The sequence below is a fragment of the Hemibagrus wyckioides genome, linkage group LG06 (assembly GCF_019097595.1).
Source record: "Hemibagrus wyckioides isolate EC202008001 linkage group LG06, SWU_Hwy_1.0, whole genome shotgun sequence".
Classification (NCBI taxonomy): Eukaryota; Metazoa; Chordata; class Actinopteri; order Siluriformes; family Bagridae; genus Hemibagrus; species Hemibagrus wyckioides.
Window position 1 is genome coordinate 22,171,273 of NC_080715.1, and position 24,469 is coordinate 22,195,741.

A 24,469-nucleotide genomic window follows, 5' to 3' on the forward strand; every position below is an offset into this window, starting at 1 on the left:
AGACCCTGTCGCCGGTTCACCACTGTTCCTTCCTTGGACCACTTTTGATAGATACTGACCACTGCAGACCAGGAACACAACACAATACCTGCAGTTTTGGAGATGCTCTGATCCAGTCGTCTAGCCATTCATCACAGTCGCTCAAATCCTTACGCTTGTCCATTTTTCCTGCGTCTAACACATCAACTTTGAGGACAAAATGTTCACTTGCTGCCTAATATATCCCACCCACTAACAGGTGCCATGATGAGGAGATAGTCAGTGTTATTCACTTCACCTCTTAGTGCTCATAATGTTATGCCTGATCAGTGTATATTACACAACAGAGCATTAGCCAATAACATTAACATTCCAGTAATATTATTAGTAAATGTGTCATATCTGAAGCTTTCAAAATATGGATGTAAGACAACTTATATAGAAAGAGCACAATTAAAAACACTGAGTAGGGAAAATCAAAATAAATGATATAAAAAAATAATAGAATAGAATTTAATGCCATTCAGTACGTAAAAGCTGGTCATGGTCAGTGTTCAGGTCGATTAAGAGCCAGGAACATGTTTTCTGATCTCAGGATGCACATTTACAACCAAATGTTTTCTGATATGTTTTTATGTCCATGGTTAACTTACATTGGTGAATAAATAAGTATTTTTATTTACTCAGTGCCTATTTCTATTTCAGCATGCCTTTTATAGAAACCAAAATGTTATGTAATTCCCTTGCACTTCCCTTGAACCATGACTTTATGTTTAACCTTTGCAATACTGGCTTAATCATGAGGCATTGTTGCATTATTGCATTATTTTATTGCAGTATTTCCATTCAGAAGACAAAATTTACAACATCTGCTTTATTTAGTGTCCACAGTTTAAAATGTTTGTGATTCTTTCTAAGCATGAAGAATTTAACAGAATAAAAAAAAAGTAGCTTCCATTTGCTTGTATTACAGTGAAGTGTGACAAATAAGTAAAAAAAAAAGGTCAATGTTGCTTTTAGGGTTAGATCATATTAAAACACAGGGATTTATTTGCTAACAAGTACGCTTTCTTCCATCTGAAATGAACAGATTAAATAATTCTCACCATTAACTGTAAAGGATACAGTAACTGCTATCTGTGTTGTTGAAATGAAAGTGTCAGTGACATTTCTCATTGAATCACTTGCAAGGTGTTGTATGTTTCAGCTGGACTGTGAACAAATTAAAGTGTAACCCCATTTCAGCTTAGGAAATTCAAATGCTAAACGGCAGACTGGGTCTCACTGCTACAGATATAAATATTGCTGGGTCGTATGCGCCTGTGACTTCGACCAGGGACCTTGGGGCACAGCCTGCAAGTTTTGGGCATGAAATCTAAACAGGCTTCACGAAATTTGCGGATCCTCCAGCAGTAGATGACAGGGTTAAATACAGCCTTTAGGTAACTGAGCCACAGAGCCCCTATGCTAACTGGATAAAATGCTGGACTGAAGTAGAAGCTGCGACTGAATACAGCCATTAGGCTCACCACAGTATGAGGCAGCCAACACACAGAGAAGCCAATAAAGAGGATAAGGATGGTGGTGAAGGCCCTGGTTTTAAAGCTCATGTCCACATTGACCTGTGGGGGGCGCTGCAGACCTGTAAGACCCAGCTTAAGCCCTGCACAGTCTTCAGCAACGTGGGTGTGGATACGCAGCGCGTTTCTCCGCACTGTGTTCAGAATGCACATGTAGGAATACAGCATGACACTAAATGGAACAAAGAAAACTGCCACTGCTAACAGCACCATGTAACCCCGTTCTGCCAGCGAGTCACTATATCCCAGGATACACTGCGGCATCCGTTCCATGATGATACCTGTCCTCCAGCTTATAAGTGATGGAAGTGCCACACAGAAGGACAGAGCCCATGAGGACGCGATCAGAACTTTGGCACGATGTGGTGTTAACTTGTCCTGCCTCTGCACGATGATGAGAAAACGATCCACGCTGATGATGAGCAAGATGGAGACGCCCTCCAGAACAAAGAACCAGTAAAGCATGACAGAGGCTCGGCAGAACCCTACTCCGAAACTCCAGTCCGTGGAGGCCACAGTCACAGCAGTGAAAGGCATACACAGCAGAGAGAGCATAATGTCTGAGAAGGCTAGCGTAGCTAGAAGCAGGTTGATAGCTGATCTCATTGCTGGCTTTTGATAGACGATCAAACACACTATTGAATTACCTAAGAAACCAATAGTGATCATGAAGATCATGATGGCTGCCAAAGCCACCCTAATCACAACAGGAATTAAACTGGTCTGAACATCCTGCAGATCAGGCTCTGCTGGTCCAAGCAGGCCACATTGTTCCACAGAGCTGGCATTACATACAGACATGGCAGATGCTACCAGGCAATATCAGTTCATGTTTGAAGAGTCGGTGCTAATTCTTTGTCATGGTCCACTGATCAGTCCTCTTGGCAATCTACAATAAAAATAACCTAAAACAAAAGAGATTATGAGACTTATGTACAGTATATTAGTACAATTCTGCATTTATAAATCTTCTTTATGTGATTAGTGTAATTTTAATGCATTATTTTGTATTATTATTGTTATTATTATTATTATTATCATCTTTCTACTGATTTTGTATGTTTAGATATGGATCTAAAGAGTTTCAACAAAGTAACTATGGACATAATGTGTTTTCATAGTGTTACTATGACCCTAGACCCTTTTTTTGTGGTATAGCCCCTGTGACTAAGGTTTAAGAAAATAAATGAAAAGATAACAACATAGCTTGATTAAACTGCAAACCATTAAGACTGCTGTAACAGTGAGTCTCTTTTTTGTATGTAGCCTCTTTTCTTTCTTTTTATTCAGAATGTCATGCATGCTTAAACACACAGAAAGACAAACTTTGTATTGTGACAAAGTTTAGATAAAATACAAATATTCTAAACTCACTCACCCAATTGACACTCCAGTTGCTATGGTTACTATGAGGACAGGAAGGACATTTAGTGCTATAGAAAAAAAATGATCAGATTTCAGCGCCTCCTGTCATCCACACTGAGTCAAATATTTTAAAGATGAAATATCCTTAAAGACCTGTAGACACAGAAATATGTAAAGCTGAAGTTAATGTATTATTTTCCATTTGTATGTGAAACCTGATGTCTACAGATTTCCATGTTTCCTTTCAGTGAATTAATAAACTCTTAAAACATCTTTATAGTTTACCAACCCCCCCCCATTTAATCCACAGAATCATCATGAGAGTAATTCGAGTGCTCTAACAATCCATAAATGACGTCTGTAACCTAGATGACATTCGTTGGCAACACTCCATCAATTAGTTCAACTGATGTGAAGAGTACCTTCATATCACTGAAGCAGGCAATGGGTAATGGATACACCATTAGAAGCTTGTGAAAGACATGTAGAATGTATGAGCTATTTAAAACTGTATTTTTCAAAAACAGCCAAGGTCATGGTTTTATAATGTAATTGCAGACAAAGTAACTTACTGCAGAACTTTACTGTTCTGGGAGATCAGTTACAAATGAACACTGGTAACTTTTATCACAATGTGCTCTAGTTTTATCACTCCATCACTCCCCTGCCTGTACTTCTAATAGACTAGAAAGTTTACAGTATCTTGTTTTTGTAGTAAAAAAGCACTTCTACTGCTGAGCCACTTATTTCATTGGTGTCCTACAATTTCCTCTCTTGAGTACAACTGCTTTACATTGGATTAGATGTACCTGGTTTTGTCCAAATCTGAAATATATACACCGATCAGACATAACATTATGAATACCTGCCTAATGTTATATTGGGCCCCCTCTTGCTGCCAAAACAGCCCTGACCCATCATGCACTGTCTATTCTGACACCTTTCTATCAAAACCAGCATTAACTTCCTTAGTAATTTGATCAACAGTAGCTCGTCTGTTGGATTGGATCACACGGGACAGCCTTCGCTCCCCACGTGCATCAGTGAGCCTTGGCCGCCCATGACCCTGTCACCGGTTCACCACTGTTCCTTCCATGGACCACTTTTGATAGATACTGACCACTGCAGACCGGGAACACCCCACAAGAGCTGCAGTTTTGAAGATGATCTGATCCAGTCATCTAGACATCACAATTTGTCCCTTGTCAAACTCGCTCAAATCCTTATTCTTGTCCATTTTTCCTGTTTCTAACACATTAACTTTGAGGAAAAAATATTCAATATTATGCCTAATATATCCCACCCACTAACAGGTGCCATGATGAGGAGATAATCAGTGTAGTGACTTCACCTGTCAGTGCTCATAATGTTATGCCTGACCGGATATATATATATATATATATATATATATATATATATATATATATATATATATATGTAATATATATATATATATATATATATATATATATATATATATATATATATATATTGTTGTGATATCCAGACCAACTAAGTATTAAGATGTTCTGTTATACTTCTACCATCTAGATGAAGGTGCACACTCTTGTTTGAGATCCTGGCCATTCACAACAATCCAATAATTATGGCGTTAATCATACGTTGACATTATTTCCAGCACCATTTGTATGCACACGCAGACGTATGGTCCACTTCAACACAAGAATATCATTCAGAAAAACCACTTAAATGGTTGCTGCATCACGTTATCAACTTGTTGCTTAGATACCAGAGATAATGTTTGGCTCTGTGGCTGAAGAGACCCACTGCATACACAGGCATCAGGAAAACGAGCTAAACATGTGCTTATCTGTGTGCATACACAAGCCTTTTTTTTTGTCTTTATCAACGATTTAACTTGGACAGCTTCCGAGGACACTGTTTAAGGCACTTTAAGCATGCTGTACAATCTCACTTGTTGCGCTATTTATTTCACTGACCAGGACTGACCAGAACTAGATACAGATAGAAACACTTACAAAAAAGGCAAGGAAAGGCATAGCTTGAAATTCACTGTCGTTTTTATAGGATTATGATGTGATTAGGCTAAATTTTGCTTTATTTAATTCCAGCACGACGTCTAAAGTGCACGCGCTGGCTTTTAATCGAAGTGGCTCGTGACTGCGCATTAAAGATGCGGTGTAGGAGCACAGATGTGTTTACTCAGTTACGTGATATCTTATCAGACAAAATGATTTCCAAAAAAGCCAGCCAAATATAATAGCTCTCTCTTAGATAAATTTTCCCCCAAATAAATCTTTGCAGTGCGTTGTTCTGAATAAATCCTGCTGTACTCTGAATAGTCTATGAGACGCCATAGAAAACAACGCGATGCTTTAGAAGCCTCGTGCTACGCGCACAGGCGTTTAACCATTACACATCACTTTTGCAAAGAAATAAAACACACAATACCTCTTTTGCCAACGAAATAAAAGAATGTAGATCGTCGTCACCTGTCTGTGTAGCTATACAAAGCTAAGAAGTCTCTCTCTCTCTCTCTCTCTCTCTCTCATCATCCGCTCATGAATCAGAGCTCCATCAGTCTACACCAGTCCTGTCCAAACGCCTAGCAACATTTGCTTTGCTTAAACCTGCTTTCTGGATTCGACATGCAATTAGAAAGAAATCGTCCTTCATCCTGCTTAACCCAGGCCCATCATTCACATCAAAGAATATATGATTAGTCACTATGAAAGGACATGCGTGGGGCGTTTACTCACCAGCGTTCACTTAACATGTGAATAAACAAGTGCATATGATCTTTAATGACAGTGGGGAACGTGAACCATTGGCTATCACACCTGATGGCTGTCACTAGGGAAACCATTCAGTGTCCATCCAGTCCATGAAACCGTCAGCCGTACACTTTGTACCTTCTGACGTCACTTTGTGACACACCGAGACACACACAGCATGATTCACAGACACACACACACACACACAGCTCCCACACACACACACACACACACACACACACACAGCCCCCCCCCACATACACACACAGCTCCCACACATACACACACACACAGCCCCCCCCACATACACACACAGCTCCCACACACAAGCCCCATGATCACGCTCTCAAGTGATTTAAAATGATCTTAAGTTTTAATTATGAGTTTTAATTATGGGGCGCAAATTAAGAGCTTAAATTTGAAGGCAAAATTTTATTAAGAGAATGTGCCGTGCTGTCTGAAATCTTAAACTAATGAAAACCCTACATTACATTACAGGGGTTCATTACCCCATAGTATACTGTTACTTTCACAAAAAACTAAATTAGCTATTGTATGTAGTCATATATGAAAAGACTGTACAGAAGCCAGGGATAAAGAAAGAGGAGCATTAATTATTCAGGATCTGGTCTGGTTCAAAAAACTGAATTCCCTTTAATGCAGTAAAATCAAATGTAATAGATAGATAGATTTCACCTTTAACATGCATTTGTAACTTAACATATGCTGTTAGCACATTTGCCTTGTACCACCAAGGTTTGGGGTTTGATTCCTGCCTATGGTGTGTATGTGGAGTTTCCTCCCCTACCCCAAAGGCTGATTGGCATCTCTAACTAGTCATTGGCATGTACCCAGAATACTGTGGGATACTGTGAGTGCTATAGACTCCCTGTTACACTGTGTAGGAAAGTGGAAAAGAAAATGGATAGATAAACTTCATTGTTCTGTTGTCAGTGAAGATCTACTGTGAAGAACAAATGTGTATATGTGAACACACCTATGGTGAAATGGACAAATACAGTCTAAAAAAAATGATTATTATAGTAAGAGTACAGTTAAATTATATATTGCATTATTTAGGTATGATGCTATGGATTTATACTTTACAGCTCAAACTTTTTCAAAATTTAATTAAATCCTACAAAAATTTTCTGAACCAATTTGTGCATTAGCAAAATTTGACAGTAGTGCTTACATTTGTTTTTTATCTGTTTTGTGGCACTAAGCATAGAAATGGGACACATACAGAGATAAATATATACAAACATATACTTTGATATACAAATAATAATAATAATAATAATAATAATAATAATAATAATAATAATAATTACAGTGCTGTGCATCAAATGATTATTTAATTTACTTTGTGTCTAACCAGTACTGCTATACAAATCTGTCATTTAGTCTCTGACCAGAAGATGGCCATGTCGTCAAAGAAAATTCTTGCTGCTTCACTACAGTACCATACATTCTAGGTTTGAATGGGCTGTGTGTATTTATAACGTGCAATAACAAAATAACAAAGTTCATCCACCATTTCACCAAATGGATTATAAAGTGATCCCAGAGCAATACACACCACTGCAATGTTTTAACAAAATATTTTTATCATTTATTATTTCAGAGCCTGATCATTTCATCATTTTAAATAATTTCAATATCATTTTATTTATTCAGAAAATAAAACCTGCTCCAGTGAAATTACATAACATATCCAGGATGCACTGTAGTACACCTCCCAACTCCTACCACTCCAACAAACAGAATTAAACCATGTCAAATTAAATTGAGAAATAATCAATACAATATTTCATCTTTCCATTATGGGTGAATATGACTTATACTAATCAATACAGATTTGAAGACCACAAATTGATTTAATTTGTACCCATTCAGTTTAGGCTTAAACAGGGACTATAAACAGTAGAAATGGACAGTCACAATATATATATATATATATATATATATATATATATATATATATATATATATATATATATATATATATATATATATATATATATATATATATATATATATGTGTATGGTTTCAGCTTGCCCTATTTAAATGTATATACACAACCGCTCAAAAGTTTAGGATCACTTTTTTCAGCTAGAAGAATACCCCATCTGCCAATCCATCTTGTGTGAAATGCTCCAGGAAGAATGGGGTGAAATCTCATCAAATTATCTTGAAAAATTGACAGCTAGAATGGCCAGGCTGTAACTGCTGCAAAAGGTGTTTTATTTTTTTGATGAAAGCAAAGTTTGAAGAAAACATTCATCAATTCCATCAAAATCATGAACTTCAGACTAATTTCATGTGTGTTTCCTTGGAAAACAATACAATTTTTTGAGTGATCCCAAACTTTTGAGCAGTAGTGTATGAAAATACATTTTTATTACAATAGAGTCCTAACTAATTCCAAATTCTGGCTGCCAGTAACAACAATTCATCAACAAACTATATCTCATATACCTAACGAAATAATACAATTTCACTTATCTCTGCTTATAAACTGAGATATAAAGCATGCATGTCTCATGTATATCCTCCATTACTTCATCAGCAAGCCAGTAACAAAAAAAAAACAAGGAAACATGCTTGTTATTTATTTATGGATTTGTTGCATAGAATTCATTCATTCATTCATTCATTCATTCATTCATTTAATGCACCACTTTGCCTTCTTCAATAGCAATAATTTCAGAGGGAGAGTCTGGATTAGAACATCAGTTAGCCAGAACACTTCTCTGATTCTAGTGCACATATTATTATTATTATTATTATTATTATTATTATTATTATTATTATTATTATTATTATTATTATTATTATTATTTTTATTATTATTGTTGTTGTTATTATTATTATTATTATTATTATTATTATTATTATTATTATTATTATTATTATTATTATTATTATTATTATTGTTCTAGTACCAGGGTACCAGAGTATTTACATAGAAAAAACAGGGTACCAGCGTAAAAATCTCTTTCACGAGCAAGTCCTGGTCTTGAAAGCAGTACTGTAGTTACTACAGAATACATTACAACACAGAAGATGGATAATTGCACTTAATTGCACTTGCTGGTGTGCTGTCTGTTTTCCTTTCAGCCATCTAAACTTCATAGAGTCAATGATCAATTCCACAGTGTTTTAAGATGGCCATCTTGATTCTGTTTTTTTGAAATTGCTAAAAAAAACATCATACATCAGTGACAATGAATCCAGACCTGTTGCCCACACATCTGAAGCCCTGTTTGTCATGCTAATCCAGAATTATGCTTAACACCACAGCAGTTTTCCTACTAAGATGACAGAGCTGGTGAAAATATAGATAAAATGTCACTTCTTCTAATAACCTAATTCTTCAAAATCTAGAGCCCCCTAACACCAAATCTTCATTAATGTATATTCAGAATTGTATACAGCCACCCAGTGAAATGCTGTTTAAACAGTTCTGTTCTGTTCACAAGCATTGTCTAATAATACAGACAGCCACAGAGGAAACTTGAACTGAGTGTGACCAAGGCATCTAACATGATCAGATGACTCCAATCAGTGCATCAGGAAAAGGCCCATAAAGATAATCTCTGACCCCTTTTACCTAGCACACCTCCTATTTCAATCCTTTCCCTCTGGTGGTAATGATTGCAATATGTTTCACACTCAATTTATAATATCTGCACACCTTGATTTACACAGTAATAGTTTACAATTGATGTTATGCCCCTCCAGCTTGTCACTGGCATCATTTATAATTGTACATGATTGTTCATGAATGTTTATAAGTAACAGACCCAAAAAGCATGAACACCATGGTGTGGCAATAAAGAATCCTGATATCAAAGAGAGAGAGTGAGAGAGAGAGACAGAGAGAGAGAGAGAGAGAAATTGTTTATTGGTATATTAATGGTATGTGAAAATAAACAACTTATCAAAATATTTGGTTCCAGTTCTTAATTAGCATTTATCATTTAAAAAAGATAAGAAACATTGCATGTGCTCACTGATATTAAAATAATCACAAAATATTTATTTTGTTTCTGCCATTTGTTGGACTCCCACTAAGCTGAACAAGGATAATAAAAACAACTGTGTGTTGAATGGGCCAGAAACTGGTCTGCCAGAGGCCACTGTGTGTTTTGATTGACACTGAATACTTCTGACCCTAACCAATGCTTCAGTATATGACGACTTGGCCATGAGAACTGGTGGAATGGACAGGTGCCCACTTTACTCCCTGTCTGTCCAACACTGAGCTGCCCATTACACCACCTGCTGATTTTAACATTCGGCTTCCTGCCTGCCATCATGTATCTGGCAGCACCATGCTTAGAGTCACTTTCATTTAGGCATGCCCTCTCCTAACGAGTCTATTCATTAACAACCAGTAGGTGGAGGGAATAAACGACTGGAGGTAACGAGAAATCGAAACAAATCGGCAGGCCAGATCAATTAGGGGCGATATTTCTGCTCTGTAAATGAATGGATGATTAAAGGCTGATAACAGAATCCATGCTGATTCTTGTTAACTCTAATTCACCATTCAACTGATGCTGGGAGTGTGAGCCCAGGTTGGACATTACTTCTAGAATAAATATACTGTAATTTATTTTATATGTTGCCCCAAAATATTTTTCTTTTTACATGACCATAAAAATTTTTTAAACTACTCGATACTAACAAGTATTACTGTTACGACCTACTTTTTCACTATTTAAAAAAAAAAATTGCTAAAAATGTGCTTTAATGACATATTGAACCTTAAGGCTATATTCCTAAAGGAATTACTGTACCTAGATATGTATAGGCTTTATTTATTTATTTATTTATTGTACATACATTTACATATTTATCTAAACTTGTTCATATGCACAATTCTACTATTTGCACTTCTTGTAGATGCAAAACAGCATGTCACAGATCATACCCCAGCAAACTCTCAAATCTGATTAATCAAGATTCTTCTCTGCTCTGTCATGTAGGTGGTGGAATGAACTTCCCCTAGATGTCTAAACAGAGTTACTGCCAATCGTCAAATGACGAACTATAGATGTACCTCTTCATGAAGTGCTTAAAGCACTTTAATTTGTTAACATTTGTTCAACTTTTCTTACTATATTACTTCTTTAACTTAGTTTTTACACTGACGGCATTCTTAGTCTGTGACCTTGTGAACCAGTACCAGGATGAATTTATTGACAGAGACTTCAAAGCACTTCTGTAAAGGTGTCTGCCAAATATCACAAATATAAATGTTAATATTGAAGGCTACAGTTTTAGTTCACTGATTCATTCATTTAAAAGTTGCCTCCGGATAGTTAGCTGGTTAACATTCACCTTGAGTATATGATTGTAATAATACTTTGGCTTCAATATATGTGAGGTTGTTATTGGCTGGGCTACTATATATTAATGCTAAAAATTTCTTTCTCACACAGTTGGTTTTATATATAAAAACAAAGGCACTGAGTAATATTTTTTGTTTCCTGATCAGTCCAGTATTGCAACTCTTTGTCCTCTTTGAAGCCACAACGAAGGGACAAGATCACATTGCCTCCTCTCATTGCTGCAATCTGTATTTTCTAATCCTGTCAAAATATAAAAAATAGTATTTCAGCATTTTTTTTTTAGCATTTTGAAAAGGAAGAGCAGGGGAAAGGAAACATCAAGCATCATCCCAGCCCTTTTTTGCTCAGGTATTCTGAACTCCTCAAAGTACACTACCTTTATTGATTTCATGATTTGTACAGTTACTGTTTGAAATACTTTATGGAACGTTTGAGAGAGTGATAATATGGGTTATCCCCTTTTATATCTGTCAATATGAGGACTTGTTTTGTTTTGTTTTGTTATTTGTGGCAAGCCATGCTATTTTCAACTGTTCATTTCTAAATGCCTTTTTAAATCATAAGCATTTCTTAAGCCCTTTTACAAAGCCCTGTCTGTGTCGCAGTTTATAGTTGAGTCCATAAGGGATAAATCACATTTAGGCATGACAGTGGTGTTCAGTGCAATCTTATTATCCATGCCACTGACTGCTAAAGCTATTAGAAAATAAGAGTGCAGTGCCCATTGAAGGGGATAACTACTCTTACTACCTCAGTGGTTCACAGCAGAAGCCTTTCACTATAGCAAAAAAAAAGTGGTAGGCTTATATCTACTCTGTAAACTCATGGGTATCCAATGCATGAATCCTGCAATTCTGTTACTGAGAGTAGTCTTGCTGGGGTTTTCTCATGATAGCAATCCAGAGAATGAGATCCTTACATGATATATTACTACACAGAATTGAAGTTCTTCTAATTTCTTGACTCTTTCCATCAAACAAAAAATTCAAATTGACTACAGTTAACCTTTCACTATTTCCAGCGAGCAAATGTCTGCATTTAAGGTCTTTTATTTCTTCACCCTGTGAGTGAAATATCATCTCACCTCATCATAATTACATCAATATATACACATAACCCGCTAAATGTAGTCATACACCAGAGTTTTGGCTCAGCTTACAATTATCCACATTGTCGCAATTCAATTAAGTAAAGTGAACAAGGTCATTACACTTTTGTTATATGGTCTGTGATATCATAAGTGTTGCCGTGTGTGATACCATATTTGAGGCTCTCAACAGCTGAATGATCCTGACGTTTGCGTATCTCAGACATCTAGTATTTACATATTTAACACTGATCTGCTTTACAAGGCACAGAGGGCAATGAGGTTAGAAGGTGGGAACAGTTTAGCTGTCAGCACACTTCAGCTGGACTATAGTTCACAGCAACCCCAATCAGGTTAATCAGTGTTTGTTTCCTGTGGAGCTCCAAGTCTAGGTTTACAATGTGGCAATAATTAACAATAAGCACAGGATAACAGCAAACCAGAATGCTCTGCTGTGAATATGGCAAATGGCTGAGTATTTATAGTGTGTGTGTGTGTGTGTGTGTGTGTATGTGTGTGTGTGTGTCTGTGTGAGTGAGACTGAGAGAGAGAGAGAGAGAGAGAGAGAGAGATCAATGTAGTTTGCATTGTGTTTTACTTTACTGTTTGTGTGGGTGAATAATACATTTATTCTAATGTGTGGGAGCGTATATGTTCAAAACTGTGTTCCACTAAAGGAGCACTATACGTGTATACATGTTGTTTTTCTTCCACTGGGAGTTTTTTTTTCTCGCATTACTTTAATGGCAGAGCCTAAATAGCAGGATTAGCACATGATGCACAATAACCATCTAGTCTTCATCACTTCTGCACAAGGTTTGGAGAACAATTACCAGCAATTAAACGACTGCCAGTTATATAAAGAGATAATTATGTCCTTGGTGTATTGCACCAATTAACTACTTTTATTTCAACCTCCAAACTCTCCGATTTGCAATGTGTGGCTTGTTTCAAACAGCTTAAACAACAGGAATTCTTGCACTTGTCCCTTTTGAATGTAGATAAGGGTATATGATAGCGCAGAAACTAAAAAAAATGTGTCCTCTTGTCTGTGACAGAATTTTGTTGATTTGTTTTAACTATGCCATTTTGTTTTTGTCTAATTATCGTGATTATGCTGTCCCAGGAAAATACTGTCAGTGAAGTGACATTTGGAGTCTGACATCTGAATAGACACCATCATTTTACATAGCATGTTTAAGGGCATCTGATCGGATTTTGAATTCATTTTGTCAGGTTTTACATCTCGGTGATCTTTTTCAGTAGGATAAGCTGTAGGCGATTTCCGTTTCTCTCAGAACAACATGATTGTGAGGAGATATGTCAAGTCTGTTTAAGCTGTAAACAGAGATGTGTGCATGCTCCTCATCCTCCTCGTCCTTTTCATGATTTTGATACAAGGCCAGTTCCGGTTCTACCGAGCTATGATGTTTGTCCAAATCCAACTGGATTTAAACTCCTGTAGATGTGTTATTATGTTTAATAAGTCATTACTTGTCTCCGGTAGGCATGAGATGCATGCATAATGCCATTTCTAGTTTTGTGTGCCTCAAGGGCATAATGGCTAACTCCAAATACCTGTGTCCAAATGTAAGTAATCTATTAAACCACAAAGCCCACAGATTATTTCCTCTCTGCCTCGAATCCTCCACTTACTGTGATAGTCACAGCAAAAGCTAAAAAACCTTTCACCTCATTCTTTGCTTCTTTGCCTTTTATTACTCTTTGCCTTTTGTGTTTCCTTTCCCACATACAGCTTATAGCAAGCACGTATGCATGTTGGCAAAAATGTTTTGCTTGAGTTCAAAGCCCGAGCATGGTATGAATCTGACAAATCTCATTATTTATTGGTCAGCGATTTAACTCATAGATTTCATGCATTTTATCTTCTATTAACTTGTTGGTCAAGCTAAACCTTACTGTGTGCAGAATAGGTTTGTTTGTTTGTTTTTGTGCAACCTTTCAACTGTTCCAGGGACTGATCGGAGGCACTAATGCGTTTGGTCCTTAGCTCCCAAATACAGGACATGCTGTGACATGCTGTCACCTTGGCAGTCACACTGCTGGGGTGAGATGCCTGCTGGGTCTGATGGACTCTTCCAGGCTTTGTGCCATGGACTTATGGCAGGTGCATGACACCGGTCTCATGGCCCCTGACAGGGTCTGTTTCTATACAGGAATATAGACACCATGATTTCAGGATTTGAATTCCCACAATTCCCAGACATTCCAATAGCATAGACATGAGTATATTACATGGAAACATTTTTATGTTAAAATAAGATTTCTAACAAGCAAAGAGTTTACCTAAAGCATCATTAAACACATTGTCACAGTAAACCCACACTCTCTCCAGTAGTTGAGAACATCTTCACTTTACAGAGCTTCTGGTAAACTGGACCTAATTTTGAACAGTGTAAACACTTGTTTCCTTCGTTTACCACGTTAGGCTTAATTTCCATGTTCTAGATTCAAGTCTTTTCAATAAGAAATATTTTTTTTACATCTGCCTTACTTTTCAGTACTGATTAGCACAGCGTACACAGACTGGAAACACACACTGGACAAGACAGTAGTGATATTACTGATAAGACAGTAATAAGGCAGGTAAAGTTTACTTTATGCATACCCGAGTGAGAGAGCACTTATTTTTTGCAGAAGATATGTCCAAAAGATGGCGCTAAATAAAAGCAGTAGTTTTCTATGCTGTAAATAAAAAATAAAAGAAATCTTCTGTTATTATTATTATTTTTTTTTAAATATTTTCTCTTATGTGTTTATTACATTTTCGACATAATAAATTGTCCTGCTGTAGAATAGAGGATTGGATTTGAACGAGTACAAACCGCGACTGGAAAAGTCCATAACTTTCCTTGATGAGAACTCAAACGTCTAAATCTAAATCTGATCCAAGCCATCAAGATTAAGATGTGACAAAAAAACATGCTTTTTACTGTTTACATATATTGGTTTAAAAACTGAAAAAAGTAAGTATTAAGTAAGATACTTTAAGCAGAACCCTAAGGATTCATTTAGGACTGTTGTAATGAGGCCTATTTAGAAAAAGATTAAAAAAAACCATTTATATAAAAACCGCAAAACAAGTAGTAGTAACTATCAACATTATTATTATTATTATTATTATTATTATTATTATTATTATTATTGCTATTGTTTTTTGTGGTTCTTGTTACAAAAATAGCAACAACAACAACAACAACAACAACAATAATAATAATAATAATAATAATAATAATAATAATAATAATAATAATTCATTGAATAGCAATGCTACAGTAAAGCACATCTTGACTGAGCTGAGCGCTGTAAAAAATTCACATTCACATCTCGTATGTGTGTGTGTGTGTGTGTGTGTGTCTACAGTATAACACTGCTGCCGCGCCAAATTTGAGCACAGGTTGAATTCCGTTGCCATGCAACCGGTGTGTATTAAATCATCCGCGAAATTTAAATGAATATGTGTGTGTGTGTGTGTGTGTGTGTGAGAGAGAGAGAGAGAGAGAGAGAGAGAGAGAGAGAGTGTGTGAGAGAGAGAGAGAGAGAGAGATTGGATGGGATGAATAGTCGCAAACAAAAGTTCTCAAGGAAGACAAAAAAAATGAGCGAAGCCACTGCGGGAGTTTAGACGACAGACTGAGGCACCTGAAAGCGTGCGGTGTCTCCTATTCCGTCTCTACCAGAGAATAACACAAACAAAATACGAGGAAAACAAAAATGGAGAGCCAGTAGTTCACCCATATTCGTATCTGCACAAAGAGTAGGCCTAGATTTTAAAATAACGGCTCTTTAGACATGATCCTAGTGCGCGCTTTCACACTGCAATCTGATAGAAGGATGTGGGTCCTCTTGCACTCAGTAAGCTACGTGGCAGGCATACGGATTTACACGCGCGCGCACACACACACACACACACACACACACACACACACACATAGACCTTCACTCCTGCAGCAGAACAGCGCTGAAGTTACGTCACCTCGCTTTTATTCTTTAAGCGCAGTAAACTAACCTTTATATTCTCACATGGCCAATGAAGACTCAAAAACAAGGACGGGAAAACTGTCATTATTCCGCCACCTAGTAGCTTATTTCATGTTGTAACGCTGACCAATATATATATATATATATATATATATATATATATATATATATATATATATATATATATATATATATATATATTTCACTCGTAATTACAGTCAAATAAACTCGTCTCATTCTAATCCGTCTGCATTATCGCTAAACAGTGAGCAAATATCAGTCAGTTATTAAATTAGGCGAAATAGTAAATGATGTGCATGGAATGTAACAGAAAAAAAAACCCTGATCAATTAACCTGCATGTGGAAGATAGTGAAAGAAGCTACCTGCATTGAACCTATGAACTGATGTATCATAAGATTAACTATAGATAAAGGGATCGGTATTTATTATAGCCATTAATAATCGAAAATATCCCGAATTAGTGATAATTAAAGAATAAGCGCTTTAAATGAAATGGTTAGATTTCCAGCGGGTTAAAATGGTTCACCCAGTCACGCGCTCCCAAACACTGATGATATAACTTAAACTTCTATAAGGCCTAGAGCAGGTTAAAAAATAATCAAAATGCTGCGTATTTTATACATTTGTCAAAGCGACAAAAAGATTGACATTGTAAACAATTAAGCATTGTAAAAAATTTGCATTAAAATATATGAAAGGTTTGGACATTGAAGACAAATTAAATATAGACGAAATCAGCTTATAAATATAACGTAGCAAAGGAATTTTACATTTAAAAAATGTAAAGAAATTTCTAATGAACATTACCGGATTGGTGAGTATAAGTAAATAATTTGCATAATTTACAACTCATTTACAAACATTAGGATTTAGTTTTCTTTTTACACATTGCATATCTCCGTTTTAATTGCATTCAGACCATCCCTGTGATGCGATATAGGCCAAGGGTCAAAAATGTACGAGTTCCTCATAGAAGTCCATAGAAAAAAAAAGACTAATCGATTTTCACCAACAAATGAATTAGATTTATCGCATTCTACGGACTGAAAGAAAAATAAAACACCGCGCTGTGTTAAATTTATCATATTTATTGTTCTCAATCACCTCTGACTGGATCAATACTGAACTTAAATAACAATCACAGGAAAAAATAAAAATGTTGTCAGCCTATCAAATTTATCAATGTGCTGTTCTGTAGGCAATTTTAATAACCATTGTGGCAGCCTACTAACTGTATAGATTTCGGAATTAAAGCAGGAGAGGAGAAGGATGTACATGAAATGCTACTTCTATAAAAGAAAGTTTACATCTCGCAACATTTCGGGAACTTTGTGAAATACTCCAAAGGTGTGATTCCAGTAAAAAATATAAAGCAAATTGATCACCACTGAGAATTCATATTGTCAAATGTATACAGACTTATCAAAATCGGCCAAAACTACTGCATGGAAATAGCAGTAAGGAAAAGGGATCAAGCACACAATTATTCAGCCAACCCCCCCAAAAAAGTGTCCACAGAGAGGACGGGCTGAGAGACGAATAAGTGCATTTTAAAATCCTTTTCCTGTGTGAAAACTATTCACAGAAGTCCGGTCCACAAAAAGAAAATCTATGAAATAGAAAAACTGTAGTTTTGTCACACATCAAGTCTTCAAAAAGAGATGATTTCTGGTGAGAACTTTAGCCAGAAAAAAAAAACAATTAACTTTCGTTATAACGAATAATATAATTCCTCAGCTTGGAAAGGCGACGACGCCGCAGTTCTTTTGACTTCATTTGGTGATTCTGTTCAAGATTATGTCAGTCATTTCACTCAAGTCTTTCGAGGGTGATCCAAAAATATCTGCTTGGGTATTTGCTTATGGTTGTGCTGTCAATGCACCAAAATGAGCTGGCGATAGGAGCTCGAAGTTATGTCCATCTGGTCGTCGGGTTCATCTTTCAAACTTGCATCTTTTAAGCAATCTACCACAAAGCTCTCCTGAAACACAGAGCAGAGACAGTCATTTAAAGTTAGGGAACATACTGGGGGTGATCAGGCAGAATTTAAAGATGGGTTTCAAGGATACATTTGAGGGTTTCGTTTTTCGTGAATGCACATTATCTGCTCAAGTGTAAATTCTGGCATACTTCATTTAAACTGGTAGTTTTTTTTTCTTTTATAATGTTCGTCCAGTTAACTGAAGTGTACATGGGGGAAAATCAGTTCTATGTCTCAGTGAACATACGTTTGCAGTCCATGGACGGGGGCGGTGTGTCTGCACTCACGTTGACGACCTGAGAGTATACGTCCTCCGGCGTCTGGCCTACACCAGGCGGTGTCATCCTCTTCTCCTTCTGCCTCCGGTTGCAGAACCAAACACGAACCACCTCCTTTTCCAGCTGCAGACTGTCCGCCAGTGTGGTGATCTCCTGCGCAGAAGGTTTAGGACATTTGAGGAAGTGGCTCTCCAAGGCCCCTTTAACGCTCACCTCGATGGAGGTGCGCTTCTTGCGCTTGCGGCCCTGTGCCGCTATTTTGTCGATGCTCGTAGGGCTGCCGGTGCTCGAATCTGCCTCCTCCAGCCACTTGTTCAGCAACGGCTTGAGCTTGCACATGTTCTTGAAGCTAAGCTGCAGTGCCTCGAACCTGCAGATGGTGGTCTGCGAGAAAACGTTGCCGTAGAGTGTGCCGAGAGCCAAGCCAACGTCGGCTTGCGTGAAGCCGAGCTTAATGCGTCGCTGCTTGAACTGCTTGGCAAACTGCTCGAGGTCGTCGGAGGTCGGTGTGTCCTCGTCTGAGTGTGAGTCGTGGCTGTTCACGCCGCCGTGGTGTTGCGCGTGAGGATGGTGCGCGTGTTGCTGTTGCTGGTGGGGGTGATGGTGAGGATGATGATGATGGTGGTGGTGATGATGGTGGCTGCCGTGGTCCATTTCGGGCGATTCGCCGCGCATCAGACCCGGGTGAACCAAACTACTCGCGGGATTTAGCATCCCGTTGACCGTGAACGCACCTGGTTGAGAGTAAATGAGAGACTGCTGAGACTGCTGCTGGCCCGCCGTGATGGTGCTGATGTGCGCCGCAGCCGTGGTGCCAACCCATGCGCTTTGGTGCGCCTGGTGAGCCCCGTGAGTACCCCGGTGGTGCAGCGAGGTACCGGAGTGAAGATCGTCTCGGTTTGAAGTGCTCTTGACATCTTGCTGCTGCGGGCTACCCGCCATTCCCACGGGACTAGTAGACCAAGGCGATCCGGCTTCGGCTGCTGCAGCTGCTGCTGCTGCTGCTGCGGCGGCGGCGGCGGCATGAGGGAGTGAGGTGACCCACTGATGAGCATGGCTTAGCATGTGGCCCCCATTACTTGCCGCCATGGCTCCTTGCATAAATTCGCTCTGCACCATTTTGCCCGAGGGATCTCCTCTGTATCCGGCTGATACTGAAGTAACGGCAGCGCTTCCCGGCTGCATGCCACCTCCGGAATCCGAGTGCACGACCGAGCCTGATGAGGAGAGAATGCTGTTGCTGGCCAGGTAAGGATTGGAAGCCGCCGTGGCCATCCCCTCTTACCACTTCGAACAAGTCTACTTGTTATTCCTCCTCCCTGTATTTCCGTAACTTTTTCCAGCCCTCGATGGAGCGCTCTGTTTCATGAATTATTCACACTGGAAAACTATTATTTGTATTTTAGATTCATACGACGAGAACTTGGTAATTAAAGATCCATTAAATGTTAGACAGGGCATGTACTTTTAAAGTAGAAATCCACATTTTGCAGGAAAAAAACAAAAACACTTAAAAAGCAAATGTTCATTCCTTTCATAAAGTCATAATTATTATTTTTAAAAAAGGCTTTAAAATAGGTTCATAGTCATAACCACACTTGCGTCCGGTCTTGTGTCCCGTATACACTGACTCAAGGTCCCGATCACGTAAATCCCACATGGAAGCACATCGTCGGCAGATACCTTTACTCAGTCAAGGAGACCTCGGGATGATGCTCGCTTTGTAAACTTCCAGCTTGTCCCGTCAGCTGCTGTCTGTCTTTGCTTCTCACTTTTCCTTGGTCCTCATATTTCATCCACTAACATGCTCCACCTGACTTAAACCATAAATCCCTCTAATCATGCCTAAATTATATTAATTTATGCGCATTTGATGAGAAATTCCACAATTCTTTCTCTTTCTCCCTCCTCGCTTGTCCTCTGACAGTTTGATGCGCTCCTCCCTCTGCGCCGGAGACTACGCGAGTGTTTACGTTCAGCCTGGCGTGCGCGAACCTTCCGCATCTCTCATCCAATCAGGACGTGGAGCTCAGAGCACGGACGACGCTCATTGGCTGCCTCCTGTGCGAGGGGCAGGTCTCCGGGACGCGGAGCAGAAGCGTCACGTCAAAACAATTTCTAAACGTGCACTTGAGCTTAAAGAGCAACAAAACGCAGTGGAATATATATCTATATGGGTTTAAGTCTGAATTGACGTCTACAAACATGAAAAGACACTGCCACAGTTTGCACTAACACTGTTAGGATCACAGGTTCACAGATCAAAAAGCTCACCATAAATGTATGATAAAACACACCTTTATGATTTATCGTTTTATTCTAACTGCAAGACAAAACTGCTGAATGAAATCATTCTGAAGTTATTTGTGTTAATAATAACACTTTAAACCGAATTGTTCATTTTAAATAAATTCTCATAGTAAAAATTTCTATGATTTATTTATCTTTTAAAAAACACACACGTCTAGTTCTTCAACGACCTAAATATAATTATTACATTTCCAACGACTGAAGTATAGCATAACTGTGTACTACATACTTTGACAATATAAAAAACTACTCAAAAAGTAGATTACTCACTATTTATGTATGTTCATCCACAATAGACTTATCTTATTTAAATACCTGACTGTAATTAGCCTCATCCTTGTCAACATCAAGGTTTTATTTTATTTTTTTAAATATAGTTATTTAGAAATATACATATATATAAATACGTGATAAAAACGCACATTCATCAATCGCAAAGTGATTCCTCTTGAAAAAGAAAAATGACTTCATTTAACACTATAATGATTTCTTTTTGTTTATGTGTAAAGCCTATATTTGTACATAACTGCAGGATTTCCTCTTCCAGAAAGTTAGGAGCTGTTGTTTCCAGAGCAGCGAGGATAGAGGGACCCTCCTGCATAACAAGCAACTAGTAACAGTTAGTGCTGATTTTAATTAGCATAAATTTTCATATATTTAAGGGAAAATAATAGCGGAGCGGAGCAGATCGGGACACAGCAGAGAGAGAGAGAGAGAGAGAGAGAGAGAAGGAGAGAGAGAGAGAGAGAGGAGAGAGGGACCAGAAAACTGCGCTTAAACAGAAAGCACCGAGAGAAACGCCTGGATTCACTGCCGCCGGTCTGAGAGAAGATGTTCAACAGAACTGATTTCACTGTTTCACTAAAATCTGTAACCATTCTCTCTCTCTCTCTCTCTCTCTCTCTCTCTCGCTCTCTCTCTCTCTTTTACCAAGGTGAGTGATTTCATATAATAGTGCAGTGACTAAAGTGCAGTTTATGTTCGAATGTGTTTTATCGGATTAACAGGATAACACTATGGATGAAGCCTATCTTTTAGTGTATGCTGATTTCTCGCAGTATAGGGAGAATTAGATTAGATCAGTCATGCTGCGAAACGTCCAGTTAGAAACGTCTCACAAGTTGCAATTTTGCTTCACTAAAAGCTAATTCTACAGGCCGATCAGTCCTGCATACTGCTATTACCTTACAATTATCCGTCTCGAGGACACACACACACACACACACACATATATATATATATATATTTATATATATATATATACATATATATATATATATATATATATATATATGTGTGTGTGTGTGTGTGTGTGTATGTATAAAATATATAATAAATACTTAGGCCAACTATAGAATTTTAGAGTTGGTCAAATTAATAATCAGTGCACATAAAACAACGCATTGATGTTGGTCAATTCACTATTCTTATTAATTTATTTGTTCACTTTTTTTAGTAAATCGACGGATAATTTAAAGTTTAGTTCACTTTTAATCCAGTTCAGTAGTCATGAAGTTCCTTCCAGCTGAAAGAAAGTGGCCAGGGAGAGGGAAGTATACAGCGGGAATAGATGCAGGGCAGGCCACAGAGCTTGGCTTGGATTCGTGCTGAAGTTTGCGCTCATGTCTAAGGTGTTGGTCTGATCGGGAGAAATCCTCTCCTTTCTTTATGATTTGATGTGTGAGTTCAGCCAGTGCTGTAGTCTCCACAGTGCTGATGAGAGGAAAAGTTACTGTAAATCTGGTCAGAAAGAGCTCTTACTAAGCGCACTTACTAGTAGTGTATGTAAAACTGATCAGTGTATGTTTAAGTCTCACCCTTACACAGCCACGATCGCTGCTCACTCTGTGTGGTGTGTAAATGCATATTAGAATACACCCGGGGTAAAAAAAAAAAAAAGTTTACTTCTGAATCCTTCAGGGAAACGCTTTTCTATGTCTGAGTAAAAGCAAAATAGCACCTTTATAATATGGTCTTGATAATTTGGCAGATATTTTCTGACATTGGATCGCTAGTCAATAGGATTTCAGTAATGCATGTGGACCAAAAATTACAGTATTTCTGAAGGTGTCTGTTGAGCTGTGTTGCTTGTTTTTGAGTGTGCTTATATTCTTCCCCAGTTATTCTTTCCTCACAGTCTATGCCTTCACTGCACGCACACGCGCGCGCGCGCGCACAGACATACACACACACACACACACACACACACACATACACACAGCACACACACACCTATTTTACCTATAATATAGGATTACATTAATCACCCTAATTTATTTCCCATGGGAAGTACACTCATGGATAACAGCAAGTCAGAGTAAAATTCAATCACATTTTATTTTAAAAACATTTTTGATAGATTTACATAATTTCAGCACAATATATATTTCAGGTATATAAGCAACAGCAATAAGACATGAAACATATGAAAACTGTAGTTGGCTTAACCTTATTTCCTATCCAGTGTATAGGCATAACTAGTGTCACTATTACACCAGCAGCAACAAAATCCTTCTTCATAATCCACTGTAGAGAGCCTTTCTATTGTGATGCTGTAAAGATACACAGGGTTTCATACTGGGAATGTCAGAATGCCACACCACTGAGTAATTGCAGTCTCAGAACAACATATGTATTAAGTATAGAACCAATATATACTCACAAATATATGCTTACAGCTTCTCATAATCTGAGGAGAGTTTTAACTGTGCACTTTTCTCTTCTTTAAGTGATTACGATTCACATCTCTTTCTTTTCTGCAGGTGAGTCTCAGTGCTTCTGCTAAGCACACAAGGACTTCTTTCAGAGAAAGCTCCTTTACAGAGGCAGGATGGCTGGGATTATCTTTCCTTTTGTGTCCCTCTTTTCCTCTCGCCTTCACAACACTGACTGCATAAGCCAGTGCTACACAGCAGACATTAAAGCTCCCATCAGAAAGAGCACATATAAGATGCTGAATCAAGCTATAAGGATATTGACAGAACGTGTGCTACTGTATTTGCAGGTTTTTGTATTATAGCTAATTCCGAGCCATGTACTGAAAACTACCTTGCCATTTGTTAATTAGTGTGGTATTTTTCTTCAATAATTTGAATTAGATGATATCTGTAAGTGAGTTGTGATCAATACAATATAAGAGCTTATAGGGAAAAAAAACAGTAAAGGCATAAACCAAGGTTGTGCATAACAAAGTGCATTTCAAATAGTGAAGCTAAATCATGAAGGGATGTTATTTGCCTTCAACAATTCATAGATACAATTATGAATGCAATAACTAACCGTGAAGGATATCTGGCTGATCTGCTTCAGATTAGAATGCTTGTAAACACTGAAACGTGAAATACACATTTCAGCAATTGTCACAACTAACAACTGAAATTAGTACCAACATCCTTGGTTTTAATTTTTAAAGTCACACAGCATACACGGTTAACTCTATGTATGCATCCAAATCTGCAAAGTCTATTCTTTCTAAGAATGGTGTAACATTTTGCTCTGAGCACTCTTTTTCAAATTTTATTCAGGCTCTTCTGTTACTATGCTTCATACCAGTAGGAACAAAACCATAGAACAGCTCTTTCCTGCTTTCATTCTCATCATCTGCATTTGCATTTTATTCAGCTTACCAAAGGAAATAGCCTGCAGTGAAAAAACTCAAACCACTATGCATATATGAAAGAGAGAGAGATAGAGAGAGAGAGAGAGAGAGAGAGAGAATGAAAGACCAGAAGTAAAAGGGACACA

General features: G+C 37.8%; 2 protein-coding genes across 6 annotated transcripts; both read right to left on the bottom strand.

Annotated features, from left to right (window-relative positions):
• Window positions 1-616: 616 nt before the first annotated feature.
• gpr45 (G protein-coupled receptor 45) lies at window positions 617-5,799 on the bottom strand. Of its 4 annotated transcripts, none has more exons than XM_058391337.1 (3): window positions 5,666-5,799; window positions 2,938-3,077; window positions 617-2,464 (listed from the first exon to the last, which is right to left on the bottom strand). In XM_058391337.1, the coding sequence occupies exon 3, from the start codon at window positions 2,358-2,360 to the stop codon at window positions 1,242-1,244; it is 1,119 nt and encodes a 372-aa protein (XP_058247320.1). In that variant the 5' UTR covers window positions 2,361-2,464; window positions 2,938-3,077; window positions 5,666-5,799; the 3' UTR covers window positions 617-1,241. The 4 variants fall into 4 exon arrangements, with proteins under 4 accessions (XP_058247320.1, XP_058247321.1, XP_058247318.1 ...); XM_058391338.1 differs by lacking the exon at window positions 5,666-5,799 and adding an exon at window positions 5,399-5,655; XM_058391335.1 differs by lacking the exon at window positions 5,666-5,799 and adding an exon at window positions 5,358-5,655.
• An 11,429-nt stretch (window positions 5,800-17,228) lies between these two features.
• pou3f3a (POU class 3 homeobox 3a) lies at window positions 17,229-20,372 on the bottom strand. 2 transcript variants are annotated; one of them, XM_058391226.1, is made up of 2 exons: window positions 18,425-20,372; window positions 17,229-18,137 (listed from the first exon to the last, which is right to left on the bottom strand). In XM_058391226.1, exons 1-2 carry the CDS (start codon window positions 19,688-19,690, stop codon window positions 18,030-18,032), a joined length of 1,374 nt encoding a protein of 457 aa, XP_058247209.1. In that variant the 5' UTR covers window positions 19,691-20,372; the 3' UTR covers window positions 17,229-18,029. The 2 variants fall into 2 exon arrangements, with proteins under 2 accessions (XP_058247209.1, XP_058247211.1); XM_058391228.1 differs by having other exon boundaries at window positions 18,385-20,372.
• Between the last annotated feature and the right edge of the window lie 4,097 nt (window positions 20,373-24,469).

Bases quoted from the DNA above. Each gene is read 5' to 3' on its own strand.
- gpr45 (XM_058391337.1), bottom strand. From the start codon at position 2,360: ATGTCTGTATGTAATGCCAGCTCTGTGGAACAATGTGGCCTGCTTGGA.
- pou3f3a (XM_058391226.1), bottom strand. From the start codon at position 19,690: ATGGCCACGGCGGCTTCCAATCCTTACCTGGCCAGCAACAGCATTCTC. The intron at 18,138-18,424 runs GTGAGTGCAGAC...TCTGTGTTTCAG, and splicing joins TATACTCTCAGGTCGTCAAC to GAGAGCTTTGTGGTAGATTG.